Raw genomic sequence first — 16,544 nt, 5'->3', positions numbered from 1 at the left:
CTTAATCACCCCTTTAAAGTCCCTGCCTCCCAACACAGTCACATTCTGAGATACAGGGCTTGAGACCTCAGCATGTAAATTCTGGGGGCACACATTCAGCCCATAGTACCAGATCAGATGCAGGCTGTGTGGAAGAATCAGGGTCAATGGACAGTATGAATAGGACTTTTGTGTTGGAGGAGATGGTTGGAATGAGGTTGTAGAGGTGGGGTTGGGCAGGTGGGATGGGCACAAGGTTTTATAAACCCTGGCAAGAGTTTTAGATTTATTACAAGGGCACAGAAGAGCCATCAGCAGTGTTTAACGTCTTCAGCTGCTGTGAGGAGAAAGACCTGGGGTGGGGGGGAGTGAGAAGTGAAAGGTTGGTTTAAGCCAGGATTTCTCAAGTCGGCACTCTTTTGCCATTCCAGGCCAGGTGGTTCTCTGTTGTGAGGGGCTGCCCTGTGTATTACGGGGGTGCATTCCTGGCCTCTACTCAAGAGAAGTCACAACCAACAACATCCCCAGACACTGCCCTCTGTCCCTTGGGGAGCAAAAGTGCCCCCTGTTGAGAACCACTGGTGTAAAGCAGACCCCGGGTCTCAGCGGCTTGGATTGGACGGTGCCAGTTTAGTGAGGGACATTGGATGGGTTTGAGGAAGATTTTTTTTTTTAACTTTTTATTTTGTGATGGGGTATGGCAGATTAACCTGGAGAAAGAAATGGCAATCCACTCCAGTTTTCTTGCCTGGGAAATCCCATAGACAGAGGATCCTGGCAAACTATACAGTCCCTGGGGCTGCAAAAGAGTCGGACATGACTTTGCAACCAAACAACAACATAACCAGTTAACAATGTTGTGATAGTTTCAGGTGAGCAGCAAAGAGGCTCAGCCATACATCTACATGTATCCACTCTCCCCCGAACTCCCCTCCCATCCAGGCTGCCACATAACAATGACCAGAGTTCCCTGTAAGGGCCTTGTTGGTTTTTCATTTTAAATAGAGCAGTGTGGACCTATCCATCCCAAACTCCCTAACTATCCCTTTCCCGCATCCTCCCCTCTGGCAACCATAACTGGTTTGAGGAAGATTTTTGAAGACAAGAGTCAGCATGATTCAACCTCTCTCGGCCTTGGCTTCTCCTTTTCCTTTTGTGTTTGTTGATATTGTCACTTCTAAAGCACGAGGCTCTGCATCCCTTGCACGCGTGATGGGACGCGCACAAGAATGGCTCCCTGGCATTCTCACACACCGGGCCCGGAGATCCGAGGTCCTGCCAGTAAAGCTCTGGGAGCCCCATGTCTGCAAGACCACCTGTGTATAACCTACGTGGTATTTAGTCTGCATTCCGCCCTCAGGTTTATCAAGTCCTGGTGCCTCCAGGCTTTGGATCCTCAGGGCAAGCACTTTGAAATCTAATCTGGCCAGTTTTTCTGGCCCTGGAAATCTGCTTATCAGAACAAGATTTCACAGTCCCAGTGACTCTTCCAAGGGGCTTGCCTTCAAGCAGCTAGTTCTGCACTAGGAAGTGTAAGTGATTTCCAAATAAAACCGAATGGCAGCTACGTTCTGAGCCCCAAAGAGTTCCCTGCTTGCAGGGGTGTGTTTTGGGGGGAGGCGGGGGGAGCCCAGAGCAGTTATTAGGAAACAGCTGGATGCGTAGGTCTTCAGGGTTACTCATCAAGTCTCTGGAGGGGATCCAGCACCTGGCTGTCCTTCTAGGCTTGTCTCCTAGGAGCCCCACTCCGGCATCTCGTGCCTCTGTCGGGAGATGGGCAGCTGGTTTCACGACCATCTCAGGGTTGGTGGTGGCTTCCTCAAGCCCAGTCTTGAAAGGGATTCTGATATGGAGGGTGGGCCCAGTGGACAGAACCCCATGATTAATGATATCTGGTTTGGGTGTAGAACTGGGGAAAGAGGGGGCATAGTACATTTCAATTCTAGACTATCAAAGCTGTGTGGCTTTTCATTCTATACCGTCTGTGCCCTGGGCTGAGCCTTCTTCCTCTGATCTCTGCCATCCTTCTGTAGGCGTGAGGGGTCCTTAAAGAAAGACATTTGTGTCTGTCAGCAGACCCTGCAAATGCTGCCTCTATCCTGTGACCTTTCTCTAATGCCTTGAATTTTGATTTTATCTTAAGAACATTGAAGAAACCCTTCAACGGCTTTTGAAAGTCGAGAAGTATAACAGTCGATTTGCTCTTTGAAAAGGTCCCTCTGGCCAGGCCACAGAGATGGGCTTGAGGGGAGGCAGCGGTCACTTGTGGCAGGGGTCCTGGTGAGAGGGTGTGGTGGTTTGGGCTGGCATCGTGGCTAAGGCAGTGGAGACTAGCGTGCAGGACTTGGTGACTGGCCCTCATTTCGGGTGACTGAGTGAGGAGGGGACAAGGAAGGTTTTTAGGAGCCCGGTGCAGGCTCTTAAGGCAGGATGAGGCCCCTCCCTATAGCTGCTCTTCTAGAATTCTTCATTGAATTACAAATGTGCATTTTCAGTAGGATGTTCATGTACATTGTTAATTCAGTGTAGTGGAGCAGGTAGTCCCTGAGGACTATCCACGGCACCTGGGTGGATGTGGAACCCCTTGCCTACGGCTGTGTCTTTTCCAATTTGCTGCCCACTTGTCCCAGTTGTCAAGTGTTTTTAGTATCACCCCAGTAGTACCATAGCCACACAACAGGGTGACTGCCTGGGGGAAGTCAGGGAACACTTCCGAGGTAGAGTAACGAAGAAGTTGTTTGCTAACAGGTGTGTTGGGATTTCCTGGGAGACCCCATGGGTCGAAGGGTATTCCAGGTATAAATCAGGTAAAGGATGGTGTCATGAAAGAAGGTGTGCTGTCCGGGGGCTGGCATGAGAGCCTGTGGAAGAGCCTCGTGGGCCCTCTCTCTTCCTGCCACTCCACAAGAGTCTGGACTTCCTCTTAGTACAGGGCACTAAAATTGTTAGTATACCCTTGTGCCTTTCCAGCCTGGAGGATGGAGCCTGTCTTTCATCTCTGCATCTTTAGAACCTACCTAGTGGATGAATATGGTCATAAAGTTTCAATAAATACCTATTGTAGATTCAGGAGGGAGTCCTGCAAGGACTGGTCTTTTTTTTTTTTTTAAACTCCTTTTCCCCTAAGACTGTTTTATTTCCAGTGGCTCATGATCTTCCAGCCTTTGATCACAGTGGCTCCGATGGGTCCGATTGATCAGATCCTGCCTCCCTTGACACTTGGCCCACAAGGTCCATTGGTGGATGAATTCAGCTCTCCTTGACTTTCCCTGTTTGCTTTCCAGCCCAAGGGTTGGCACTGTGGGATGAGGGGCTTGCTATTCTATGACTGTGTTCAGTGGAGTTGAGTCTCAACGTTGAGGCTTGGTGCTAAATCTCTGGGAACTCTTGGCAAGCCTTCCAGGGAGTTGGTACTCTTATGGGGCTAGAAGGCCTTCACTCAAGTTTCAGCCTGGCCTTTCCTCCCTGTGTGACCCCATGCAGGTCGATTTTGTGGGCTGGGGCTCCTGTTTCCTATAGTGAAATTATCTCCCAGTATTCCTGCTGACTTGGCCCGAGTTCAAGGATTCTGTGATCATTGGGCTGCAGAGTCTGAGACCTGGAAGGAGCCTGCAGTTTCCATTGTTGGAGGTGCTGAGAGTCCCTCGTTCACTTCTATCTTGGAAAACTTTCTTTTTAGGCACTGCCAATGACCAGAAAAAAAGTTTGCATTTTATGACCAGTCGTCGACAAAACAAGAAGTCTGTGAGCGTCTGTTGTGTGCTTAGCACCAGTGAAGGGCTTTCCTCATGTAGGCCTCGTGGAATCACTGGGGCTGGTGCAGATTATATGTCTGTCCATTTCACAGATGAGGAAACTGAAGCCCAGAGAGGCAACGTCAGCCACCGGAAGTGTCACATACACCGCCCGTGTGGAGGAAGAGCTGTGGGGGCCCGGGTCCTTGGCACCTTGGCCACACCGTTTCACCGCCCTGTCCCTTTCCTCCCACAGAGAGCCAGCTGCTCCCCGGGAACAACTTCACCAACGAGTGCAACATTCCAGGCAACTTCATGTGCAGCAACGGGCGGTGCATCCCCGGTGCCTGGCAGTGCGACGGGCTCCCCGACTGCTTCGACAAGAGTGACGAGAAGGAGTGCCGTGAGTGGGCCTCCCCTCTGCTGGGGGTGCGGGCAGGGGGCTGTCCTGGGGTGTCAGTGGGGAGCTCCCCCCCGTCTGTGTCTGCCAGTTGCAGGGCTCGGGCCTCTGGCTGGCTGTCCTGCCTGCTCCACCTGTAACTCGCTCTCAGAGCAGTGCGGTCAGTGAAGAAGCAGGGGTCTTGGGAGCCACAGCTTTGGGGGAACAGGGGACCCTTTCACCAGACTCTCCTCACCCCTACCCTGGGGTCCTCTCGCTGCCTTCCCTTCATACGTGGGATGCTGAGATTCCCAGAGGGTGAGTAGCTCTGGTGTCTCCTCACCAGCAAGCAGCCTACCTGGATTTGAACCCAGGGCTGCCTGAGCCCGGGGCCCAGGCTAGCAACCACCTTGCACGTCTTCCACATTGTGCAGCATTCTTGATGATTAGATCCCCTGTAGCATCACCTCAGGCATCCTCCATGGAGTTGGCACTGACTTTATGGTGATCTGCTTCCAGATGCCCTTTTCTCTGCCGACTCCTGGGGCAGCATCTTCAGATGGGCACCACCAGGATTGGGGGCTTTTCTTGTCCCCCACACCCGTCTCCTTTCTTTAGCCTCTTCCCCATTTTGTACCCCAAATCTGCGTGAGATTTGGGTCGGTGCTCATCTCCGAGAAAGAAGGCCCCGGGGGTGTGAGCTGAGGGGCCCCCAGGAGTGGTAGGGTCCTTCTCCCTGGCCTTAGAGCCTTATTTCTCTTCGTTGCCAAAGCTGGGTGCTGCAGAGTGAGCTGGGCCGTGGCACGCTGGCTGACAGGACGCACGCCGGGGCCAGTGAGGAGGCCCCGGCTTGTCCGGTGCCCGGGGACCACACAGCTGGGTATTGGCTCTTGGCTGTTTCCTGGGCTTCGGGCATCGGGCCACAGGGCCTCTTGCACAGGAGAACTCTGTGTTCTGGCTCTGAATCTGCTGTCTTTCTGGAAGCCAGCTGAGGAAATGAGGAGATGATGATTATCTGAACTTTTCACATAGCTGTTACCAGGATTTGAGGCTCAGCCTGTTGACGTACAGGAAGGAGCACTGGGTTTAAGGCCCCCTCCGGGGCCAGGCTCCCTCTCCCTCCTGACGTGCCCCATCCGAGACTGGCCCCTCAGAGGTCTCCCTGGGTCCCCGACGCCTCCCCCCACTCTTCAGAGGAATTTGGGAGGGGATGGCTGGAGAGTATGTTTTTTTTGTGAGAGGTATTTCATCTCGTTTGTTGCATGTGATTTCTTCTGAATAGACCACTCTACATAATGCATTTTTATTTTTACAGAGTTATTTTAAAAAAAAGTATGATGTCTGTTTCAGCTTTTTCTGTTTCTAGTCTGGCTTTGAAATTGCTGGAAGTTGAATGTTTGTAATTTGAGTTTCAAATGAGACAGTATGTGTGAACCCTATAATCTGTCCAGTTTTGAGCATTATTAAACATTCTGAATGTGAATGATTGTTTTTGGAATACAGTGTGTATTTGATCTCCCATAAATACAGATTGTGTTTAGCTGAACTAGGAATATTCAGAGCAGGACAAGTTTGTGACAGGATGCAGGATCAAGAGTTGAGACCTAAGTTTGATTCCCAGCTTTGTCAGTTGCAGCTGTGTGATCTTAATGTTCTCTGTGACATTCTGTGTCCTCTGCCAGTCCAGTGCCATGATTTCAGAATTCATGCATAAATGGGAAGAGCTGGTGAAAAGAGAAATTTAAGAAAAGATGGTGTGGGCAGCTGCTTGGCGAGGTTTGGTTTGGTTTGGTTTGGAACAGGCTCGCCTTGGCTATTCTCCATTATTTTTTTTTATCCTTGTTTCCTACCCTTCACCCCCAAGTGCAGTAGAGACTTTATTGGCATTTATTTAGTCTTTTGATCAAAACATAATTTAAAAAACCATTCACATAAACACAGGCATTCACAAAACCTTTCCTCCATTGCCCCTCTTGAAAGTATAAAAACAGAAGACCGCTGGAACGTTTAGACAACAGAGGGAAGGAAAAGAAGTCCTTTTTCTAAGACAAATTCTCCTTGCAGTTCAGATTCCTTGTGTATTCCCTTCCAGTCCAGGACTTGAGGGTGTGAGACCTAGAGAAGGACTTTGTCCAAACCCCACCCCTCCTCCCCAACCCTCTCCCCACCATGCTGTGTGATTTTAGGAAAGCTACCAGAATGGTCTGAAACTTAGTCACTGGGAGGATTAAATGAGAATTCCTTAATCCTTGTGCTACCTCAATTCCTTCCTCTCAAAATGAGAGTAATCAGCCTTCTAAGTGGCATTGTTGTTACTTTTTAATGGCTGTGAAGCACACAGCCCAGTGCCTGGATATAGTCAGTGACTTGTAAACTTTGAGTGTTGCTGGTGAGTCTGCACAAGGTGTGGTTGTTGTCATGGGGCATGTGATTGAGTAGCTGGCTTTTCCTACACTTTACTTTAGAGACCTTTTGACATATTCCCACACATGTAGCACCTGTAATTGTTGTTTTATAGGTTACCTACCCTTCCATCCAGTAGATGCTCTGTAATCTAATAATTTCCCTATTGTTGGATGTTTAAGTCTTTTTTGCTTTCTTACTTCTGCTGATCAAACTGTTTAGGGTCCATTAAGGAACTTATCCATACCCGGAGGACAGAAATACAGAATGGTTTCAGCCAGAGCCCGGATGGCCTGGGCCGAGGTCTCCAGGGTAGGTACCATTTGATCCATCCTTTCAGGGGCTCCCTAGGGGTGGTCGATTTAGAATCCATGCCACCTTCTTCTGTGTCTTGCTTAGAAGTTACAGGGTTCGTTCTCTGATTCTTTGGAACAACCTGGTACTTAACAGGGAGGAGAGTGAGGGCCGCTGGTGTTCTCACTTGGGAGAAGGGATCTCCTCTAATGCCCTGTGAAATAGCTTTGGCATTTAGAAGAGAATACACTTCATCAGGGGGTAGCCTTGCCCTTTGCAAACGGTGAGAGAAGGGCCTGGAGAAGTGTGTGCTGGAGGGTTACAAGGCAGAGAGCAGTTAATGCTGTGTCCACGGCGGAAAAAAGATTTTCGTGAGACAGGAAGAAACTTTTTAATTTAAAGGTAATAATAAAAATTGGGGCAATGGGAAAGGAGAAAAACAGCATCCCACATAGAGTCTGTCCTCTTTCATAGATCACTATTAGCATCTTACAAGTTTGCATTTAGGCTTTTCTCAGTTGTAATCACCAGAGGTATACAATTTTATATTTTGATTTTTTTCCCAAGTAACATTTTAACATTTCTCTATGTTTTTACAGTGTATTTCTCTATCACTTTTAATGCTTAAACAGACCATTCATTTGGTATAATATAGTTTATTTACCTATTATTTGGCATTCACATTGTTTGCAGTTTTTCACCTAGGGATAATGTTCATGGTTGTGAAATGAGGGTTTATATGACTTTCCCCCTATTTTGAGAAATTTTCTTCAGCTTGATTCTCAGAAATGCAATGATTAGGTGAAAGGACAGGAGGTTTTTCTAACTCTTGATCAGACTGCCCACTTGTTCTGCTAACGGTTTGCACCAGCTTATTCTCCCACTGGCAACATGTGTGACTTCTGGCTTTATTTTAGTCTTGGCAGCATTGGGAAATCTTCTTTAAAAAAATAGTTTTTCTGGTTTGTTTAATATAGTTGAAAACAGTTACATATTTCATTTTTTAAAATTATCTAAAGTGGTTGATTGTTTTCCCATTCCCCTGTTTACTAGTTGTATTTCTGACCTTGTGAAATATTAATGGGCTAGAATAAATTTCCAACTAGGTTGAGTCATTGAATTTTCCACCTAAAGAGTTTTGAGAGTGGAAGCTCATTTGGGGATAGTCTGAGTGTATCTCTGTTCTTAGTGGAATACCCTAAATGATTGTTTTATCCAGATTACTTTTCCTTGGAATAGAAGAATAAGAATATGTTTTTAAAAAACATAAAAGTTCCATGAAAGCCCTGATTATGACAAGAGCAATGGCATGCCATTACTTGAGCTTCCTCTGGGCTGCACTATCCAGGCACTTTACATTATAGTAACATGGATTGTCAGAAGCCTGATGAGAAACACACTGTTGTTATCTCCAGTTGAGCAGACTGAGCCATGGAGAGATGATGCAGAACTTGATGGCTGTTCCCAAGAGTAAGTCGTTGTAACCTTTCTCCATCAGAGACCACCAGTGGGTTCATTCAGTCTTTTGTACATGAATCCGTGTTATTCTGCTGAACAGGATTGTACTGTATGTTATCACTACTGATCTACTTCTCAAGAAACTTAAGAAACATCAATAATGTTTTCCTGTAGACAGTCCTACCTTGCAGATGGTGTGGTTTCACTTCTAGACCATCTCAGTAAAGTGAGTCACACACGTTTTTCGGTTTCCCAGTGCATATGAAAGTTGTGTTTTTACTATACTGTAGGCTTCCCCAGTGGCTCAGTGGTAAGGAAACCACCTGCAGTGCGGGAGACTCGAGAGACACAGGTTCGATCCCTGGGTCAGGAAGATCTCCTGGAGGAAGAAATAGAAACAGACGCTAGTATTCTTGCCAGGAAAATCCCATGGAAAGAGGAGCCTGGTGGGCTACAGTCTATAGGGTTGCAAAGAGTCGAACACTACTAAGCAATTGAACAGCAACTGCAGCCGTGGTATATTAAGCATGCAATAGAATTAAGTCCAAAAATAATGTACATATTTTAATTAAAAAATTAGAATTGCTTTGAACTACTAACCATCGTCTTAGCCTTCAGCAAGTTGTAATCTTTTTGCTGGTGAAGCATCTTCCCTTGGTGTTGATGGCTGCTGACTGATCAGGGTGTGGTTGCTGCAGGTTGGGATGGTTGTGGCAATTTCCTAAAATAAGAAACAGTGACGTTTGCTGCATTGATTGGCTCTTTCATGAACAGTTTCTCTGTAGTGGCAATGCTGTTGCTAGCACTTTATGTACAGAACTTTTTTTAAAAAGTGGAGTCAATTCTATCAAACCCTACTGCTGCTTCTTATCAACTAAGTTTATGTAATGTCCTAAGTCCTTTTTCATCATTCAACAACCTTCACAGCATCTTCACCAGGAGTAGATTCCATCTCAAGAGACCACTTTCTTTGCTCATCCAGAAGAAGGGACTCCTCACCCATTACAGTTTTATCATAAGATTGCAGCAGTTCAGTCACATCTTCAGGCTCCGCTTCTAATTTCTAGATCTCTTGATGTTTCCACCACATATGCATTTACTTCCTCCGCTGAATTCTTGAACCCTCAAGGTCATCCATAAGAGTTGTAATCAACTTCTTCCAAACTCCTGTTAATGTTGATATTTTGACCTTTTCCCATGAATCACGAATACTCTTAATGGAATCTAGACAGGTGAATCCTTCCAGAAGTTTTTCAATTTACTTTTTCCGGATCTATCAGAAGAATCACTGTCTTTGGAAGTTTTAGCCTTATGAAATGTATTTCTTAAAGAACAAGACTCGAAAGTCAAAATGACTCCTTGATCCGTGGGCTGCAGAATGGATGTTAGCAGGCATGAAAACAACATTAATCTCACTGTTCATCTCCATCAGAGGTCTTGACTCACCACGTGTGTTGTCAGTGAACAGTAACGTTTTGAAAGGAATCTTTATTTCTGAGCAGTAGGTCTCAACAGTTGTTTTAAAATATTTAGTAAACAGTGTTGTCAACAAATGTGCTGTCATCCAGGCTTTGTCATTTCATCGATAGAGCACAGATAGAGTAGATTTAACATTATTCTTAAGGGCCCTAGAATTTTTAATGGTAAATGGTAAACCTAAAGTCATCAGCTCTTTAGCCCCCTAACAAGAGAGTTAACCTGTCCATGAAGCTTTGAAGCCAAGCATTGACTTCTCCTCTGCAGCTATGAAAGTCCAAGATGACCTCGTCTCATAAATGGTTGTTTTCTCTACACTGAAATTTTATAGTCACCTTTATTCATTATCTGAACTGGATCTTCTGGAAAACTTATTGGAGCTTCTACATCAGTACTTACTGTTTCACCTTGCACTTTTGTTATGGAGAGAGCTTCTTTCCTTAAACCTCATGATCTGGCCGCTCTTGGCTTCAGACTTTTCTTCCGCAGCTTCCTCACCTCTCTCAGCCTTCATGGAATTGAGGAGAGTTAGGATTGGACTCTGGATTGGGCTTTGGCTTAAGGAACTGTTGTGGTTGGTTGGGTTTTCTGTCCAGATCGCTACAACTTTCTGCATATCAGCAATAAAGCCGTTTTGCTTTTTTATTTATTCGTGTGTTCACTGGAGCAGCACTTTTAATTTCCTTCAAGAACTTTTCCACAGTTTGGCTAATTGTTCGGCACTAGAGGCCTAGCTTTTGGTCTTTTGGCATTCCTTCCTCACCGAGTATAATCATCATTTCTAGGTTTTTGTTTAAAGCGAGAGATTTGTGACTCTCCCTTTCACTTGAACACTTAGAGGTCATTATAAGGTTACTGTTTAACCTAATTTTAATACTGTGTTTCAGGGAATAGGGAGCCTGAGGGCGAGGGAGAGGGAGAGAGATGAGGGAAAGGCCAGTTGGTCTGTGGAACAGTCAGAACACACATGACATTTATCAGTTAAGTTCGCCATCTTACCTGGGCATGGTTCATGGAGCCCCAGAACAGTGACAGTGGTAACATCAAGGATCACTGATAACAGATCAACATAGTAAACACAATAATAATGAAAATGTTACCCCTAACGTGACAGAGAGACGCAAAGTAAACCAACATGGTTGGGAAAATGGTTTGACACGGGGTTGCCACAAACCTTCAATTTGTGAGAGAGAGAGAAAAAAAAACAAAACTCAGTATCTGCAAGGGGCAATAAAATGAAATGCAATGAGGCAAGATATGCTTGTAAATGATTTCTAAAATGGCAATTAGTCTGTGAATCTCTGAAAGAAGAAACTGTACTTTATTACTGCCCCTTGCCATAATAATAAAGCAGAAATCCGAATTTCGAGAACATACATGTGACTTGAAATCAGAGCCTTCAAATCTCCTGCCAGCTTTGTGTTGGATTGCAGCTGACATTTCTCTGTTCTAACCAAGTAGGGGAGAGATCCTGAGATCCCTGTCACAAGGTCATTCATTTTCTTTTTTGAAAAATTGTATCGATCACTATCTTTCAGGTATGTACAGACTTTTAAAATCTCAGGCCATGTGTGTGTGTGTGTTTGTGTGTGTGTGTGTTGGCAGGGATGGGGATGGGGATAAATTCAAGAATCTTGTCAAATGATAAAATTTTAATGAAACTCCAAATGCAAAGATTTAGAAAAGTAGGTCCAAAAATGGAATTTGAGTTTTCTTTGCTTGTAGTGTTCCCACCTGTTTCTTGAGCATGACTTTTATTTAGTCGGGTGTGATGGCAGAAATCTAGGAGAAAGGGTTGAGAGGGCAAGTTTGAAATAATGATCATTAAGAAATATCAAAGGGGAAGAAAGCCCAGTCAGAAACTCTTCCTTTTCTTTTCAGGTCTTTCTCACAATCTGACTCTAGGTGGTGCCACATATAATGTTTTCTATTAAACCTGGTGCTCCAGGGCAAGCAGAGATGAGGAGAAAAAACCTGGATTCTGAGTCATTCTCCTTGCCAAACTTTAGCAGTACTTCAGCTGTTTTACCAAGGCCCCTCCTGCTTGGCTGGCATGTAGAGTGTCCCGGGAGTCAGGCAGTGTCCATGGGATGGGTACAGCTTGCTTGTTCATCTCTCAGGCTGCTCTGTCTTTTCTTAGAGGAGGGGGTGGTGACAGGTGACACGCTGTGACCTGGGAGGTAGCCCGACAGTGACTGGGGAGATGCAACTATAGTGGGAACTAGTCCTCCCTTCAGCTGTGTAAAGAGCAAAGCTGGACAACACTGTTGTGGGTTCAGTTGTGTCCCCATCCCCACCATCAAATTCACATGTTGAAGACCTATAACCTCAGTACCTCAGAATGTGACCTGGCCATATAAAAGAGCCAAATTTTGCCATTTTCAGCAACATGGATGGACTTGGAGGTCATTATGCTATGTGAACTAAGAGAGAGAGAAATACTCTGTGATATCACTAATATGTGGAATCTAAAAAATACAACAAACTAGTGAATATAACAGAGAAGAAGCACACTTACAGAATAAGCTCGTGGTTACCAGTGGGGTGGGGCTGCTGCTGCTGCTAAGTCACTTCAGTCGTGTCTGACTCTGTGCGACCCCATAGACGGCAGCCCACCAGCCTCCTCTGTCCCTGGGATTCTCCATGCAGGAATGCTGGAGTGGGTTGCCATTTCTTTCTCCAATGCACGCTTGCATGCTAAGTCGCTTTAGTCGTGTCCGACTCTGTGCGACCCCATAGACAGCAGCCCACCAGGCTCCTCTGTCCACAGGATTCTCCAGGCAAGAACACTGGAGTGGATTGCCATTTCCTTCTCTGGGGGTGGGGGTGGGGAATGGTAATAGAAGGGTAGGGGATTAAGGGTACAATATAAGGGCACAAATGATTAGGTATAAAATAAGCTACAAGGATATATTACACAACACGTGGGATATCACCAATATGTTCTAATAACTAGAAATGCAGTATAACCTTTAGAAATTGTGAATCACCATATTGTACACCTGTAACCTAATACTGTACATCAACTATACTTCAATTAAAAAATGTATTAAAAAGGGACTTCCCTGGTGGTCCAGTGTTTAAGAGTCTGCCTCCAGTACAGGGGACGCCAATCTGATACCTGATCAGGGAGCTAAGATCCCACATGAGGTGGAGCAGCTACACCTCCGCACCACAACTTCGGCACCCACCCTCTGGAGCCCTCGAGCCACGACTACTGAAGATGCCTCGAGCCCAGACTCCTCAACAAGAGGAGCCACCGCAATGAAGAGCCTGCACACTGCAACCAGAGCAGCCCCCACAAAGCCCTGCGCAGCAACGAAGACCCAGTGCAGCCAAAACTTATACAGACATTTTCAAGAAAAAATATATTAAAAAAAATTTAAATAGCATGAAGAAGCAAAAAGAACATGACCTTATTTGGAGATAAGACCTTTATAAAGGTAATCAGGCCAAACTGAGGTTGTTAGAGTGGACCGTATCCAATATGCCCTTATAAAAAGGTGGAATTTGAATACCAAGATCCATAAAGAGGGAAGACGATGGGAAGACAGAGAGAGAGGGTGGCCATTTATAAGCCAAGGAGAGAGGCCTGAAACAGCCTTCTCCACAGCCGTCAGAAGGAACCAGCCTCCTGACACTAGGATTTAACTCATGGCCTCCTGAGCTGCGAGACAACATGTTGTCTGTTGTCGAAGCCACCACGTTGTTGTCCTTTGTTATGACACTCCTCACAAACTAACCCAGCCATCTACCCGTCTCTTGTTTTTAAAAAAAGTGTTCCATAGTGAGTGACAGCTGTCCTACAAATGTAACAGGATGACATTCACAGACTTTCCTGCTTCTATTTTTTTTAAAACAGTGTGAAAGTAAAGCTCTTACTATTATAGGTTCAATTATGTTCCTGCCAAAGATGTGTCCTAGTCCTCACCCCCAGAACCTCTGAATGTGACCTTATATGAAATTGGGATGATGCGGGTGTAATTAGTTAAGATAAGGTCATACTGGACTCCGGTGGGCTTTTAATACAATGTGACTGATGTCCTCGTGAGACGTGCAGAGAGGATATGACGGAGGAAGGCCACGTGACAGCAGCGGCAGAGATGGGAGTGATGCGGCTGCCAGAGAGGGAACGCCGAGAATTGACAGCTGCCCCCAGAGCTAAGAGGAGGCGGGGCGAGAGTCCACCATGAGTCTCAGGGGGGAGCGTGGCCCTGCTGACACCTCGACTGTGGGCTTCTGGCCTCCAGAAATGTGAGGGAATACATTTCCGTTGCTCAGAGCCAGTCAGTGTGGAGGACTCTGTTGTCGCAGCCCGAGGCATCTAATACGCATCCTTCCCAGGGACAAGTCAAGCCGTTTGGGCTGCTGGGGGCCTGCCAGCCCCGTAGATGTGGTGGCAGCCCCTGCCACTTGCCTGGCCTCTCTGAGAGCCTCACTCTTCTTTCTGCTGGGGCACACCACCTTGTCGCCCAATTGAGACAACCCTTTTTCCTCCAGGTCGTGTAGCTGGCAAGCCATTGTTAAATGCTGAATTTCAAAAGCCTTCTGAAGATCTCGATCTTCAGAAAATGGGAGTCTAGAGAAGAGTGTTGTGGCTAATTCTCTGTCCCTGAAATGCTTCAGAATGAAAACTTACATTCCTCTCCAGCTCTCATGGTACAGAAGGTATCCAAGACCTGTGTGTGTGAACACTGCCCCTTTTCTAACATAGTCATTTCTGTTTGTTTGCATATTCATTAGAAACATCTCAGATCGTTTCAGGCATGGCCGCCACTTCACTTGGTTTCTTTCCTCTCAAATGTGAGACCGTAAATCCTATGGTTAAAAACAGGGTCTTTGGAGGCCAGGGCTTCCTGGATGGCTCAGTGGTAAAGAATCTGCCTGCCAGTGCAGGAGATCCTGGAGATGTGGTTTCCGTCCCTAGATTGGGAAGATCCCTTAGAAGGGGAAATAGCAACCCACTTCAGTATTCTTGCCTGGGAAATTCCATGGACAGAGGAGCCTGGCAGCTATAGTCCATGGGATCGTAAAGAGTCGAACGTGACTGAACGCACACACACACACATTAGTGTTTGGCCTCCGTTTATGGCCTCTGAGGCTCTGGGCACCGACTTACCTTCCGCTCTAGCAATTTCCTCATCCGCATAATGCGGATAATAACCCAGGGGTGATAGTTAAAACATTTAATAGGCGGTGTGTCCAGGCCGTAATCCAAGTCAGAAACGGAGTGGAGATCAGCACGGCTGACCACAGGGCCTTAATGTCCCTCTTAAACGAGCTAACGTGCGTGAGGTTCAGAGCTGGGTTTCCGGGCCCCAGTAACGCGTTCAGTAAGTGCTAATGGACATTATTCCCTCATGAGTGCCAGTGACATGATCCTCAAACCCACGTCTGCAGTGACATTCCTGGCCCTGCCATGCTAAATGTCCAGCCCATCCCTTGCCCCTTTCCTGCAGAGCTGCCCACCCTGTCTCTTCCTGCTTTCGCTTAGGAGCCATAGAAACCCCTTCAAGACTCCGCCTCCAGAGAGTCTTAAACACACAGTCATCAGCTCTTATGAAATTCTCTCTAGCTTTGAGCTCCAGGGGGCCAGCCAGACACGGAAGCCCCGGTACAAGAGAAGGAAGCAAATCTTCGAGGATCTGAGGTGGGCCTGGCAGGCTCACGGGGTCACAGGTAGGGGAACTGCTCAGAGCTCTCCTGCGTTCAGCTGGGAACCCGTGTCTACACCGCCCTGCACTTGGCCCCCTCCCTCCAGAGTGTTCCCAGCTCTGCTCGAGTCCCGCACAATTAAGCACCTAAGTGGATTTTGATGACGGCATTTTGCTGCTTCCACTTCAGCAGCCTTCTGAAGTCTCTGCCTTCACTCCGTTGGCCTGAAACCTGCGCCGCCTCCCATCAGCCGCCAAGGTCTAGGACTCGTCAAGGTCACATCCTTCCAGGCCCCCCGGCCCATCCGGACGTGTGCGTTGCGCGCGGTTCCGGTGGCGCTCTCCAGATGGCGGGGTGGCCGTGTAAACTCCCAGCTGGTCAGTCAGCTCCCGAGGGACAGTGTCCCGCTTGTCAGGCTGCACTTGACCTTAACATGAATTGACCATACGCTAGCGTTTCTAAAAGGGCCCTGGCTGCTGTTCGAAGAAGCCAGCAATTGTACAGTAGATGGAGACATACAGAAGTGCTCCAAAACTCCCTGGATATTTCAGTTGCCTGGGGCTGCTCAAACAAAATATCACAAACCCATGACTTGAAAGAACAGAAATGCATTCTCTCCCAGGTCTGGAAGCCGAGTGTCCAGAATCAGGATGTCCACAGGGCTGTGTTCTCTCTGGAGGTTCTAGGGGCAGATCCTTCCTTGTTTCATCGCTGGCCACCGTTGGCGTCTTTGACTTGTAGATGAAACACTCCCGTCTCTGCCTCCAGCCTCCTGTGGTGTCTGCCCTGTGCACGTGTGTTCTGTGTTCAGACTTCCCTTTGCTTAAAAGGACACCCATCGTGGGCTTGGAGTTACCCCTCATCCAGAGTGGCGTCTTCTTAACTTGATTATGTATATTGCACACACTCTTGTTCCAAATGAAGTTCCATTCTGGAATTCCAGGACATTAGCCACGTACCATACCAGGTACATATTGACAAGGCAGAGTGTGCAGTGGCCAGGGCCCCCGGGAGCAGGCCTGAGCGCTCAGCCCCCTGTGTGCTGTGTGCTGGATGAGTTTTCACTGCATCCCCTTGGGGTCATTTGATCTATTGTTTTACTCTTGCCTCCGTATTTGGTGGTTGTGATAACAGGAGGGCTTCTCAGGTGGCTCGGTAGTAAAGAA

The 16,544-nt window shown here is 47.0% G+C and overlaps 1 protein-coding gene across 5 annotated transcripts in view; it reads left to right on the top strand.

Annotated features, from left to right (window-relative positions):
* LDLRAD3 (low density lipoprotein receptor class A domain containing 3) overlaps nucleotides 1–16,544 on the top strand; it is a 257,881-nt gene that overhangs the window by 71,736 nt on the left and 169,601 nt on the right. For 3 of the 5 annotated variants that reach the window (XM_070473174.1, XM_070473177.1, XM_070473178.1), the window contains 2 exons: nucleotides 3,970–4,116; nucleotides 6,718–6,807. In XM_070473174.1, the coding sequence (XP_070329275.1) occupies nucleotides 3,970–4,116; nucleotides 6,718–6,807 (237 nt within the window). The remainder of the gene's footprint in view (nucleotides 1–3,969; nucleotides 4,117–6,717; nucleotides 6,808–16,544) is intronic. The other 2 variants (XM_070473176.1, XM_070473175.1) reach the window with 1 other exon arrangement.

The sequence above is a fragment of the Odocoileus virginianus genome, chromosome 10, assembly GCF_023699985.2.
Source record: "Odocoileus virginianus isolate 20LAN1187 ecotype Illinois chromosome 10, Ovbor_1.2, whole genome shotgun sequence".
Lineage (NCBI taxonomy): Eukaryota > Metazoa > Chordata > Mammalia > Artiodactyla > Cervidae > Odocoileus > Odocoileus virginianus.
The sequence above is the reverse complement of the archived record's forward strand: the minus strand, read 5'-3'. Positions and strand labels throughout refer to the sequence as shown.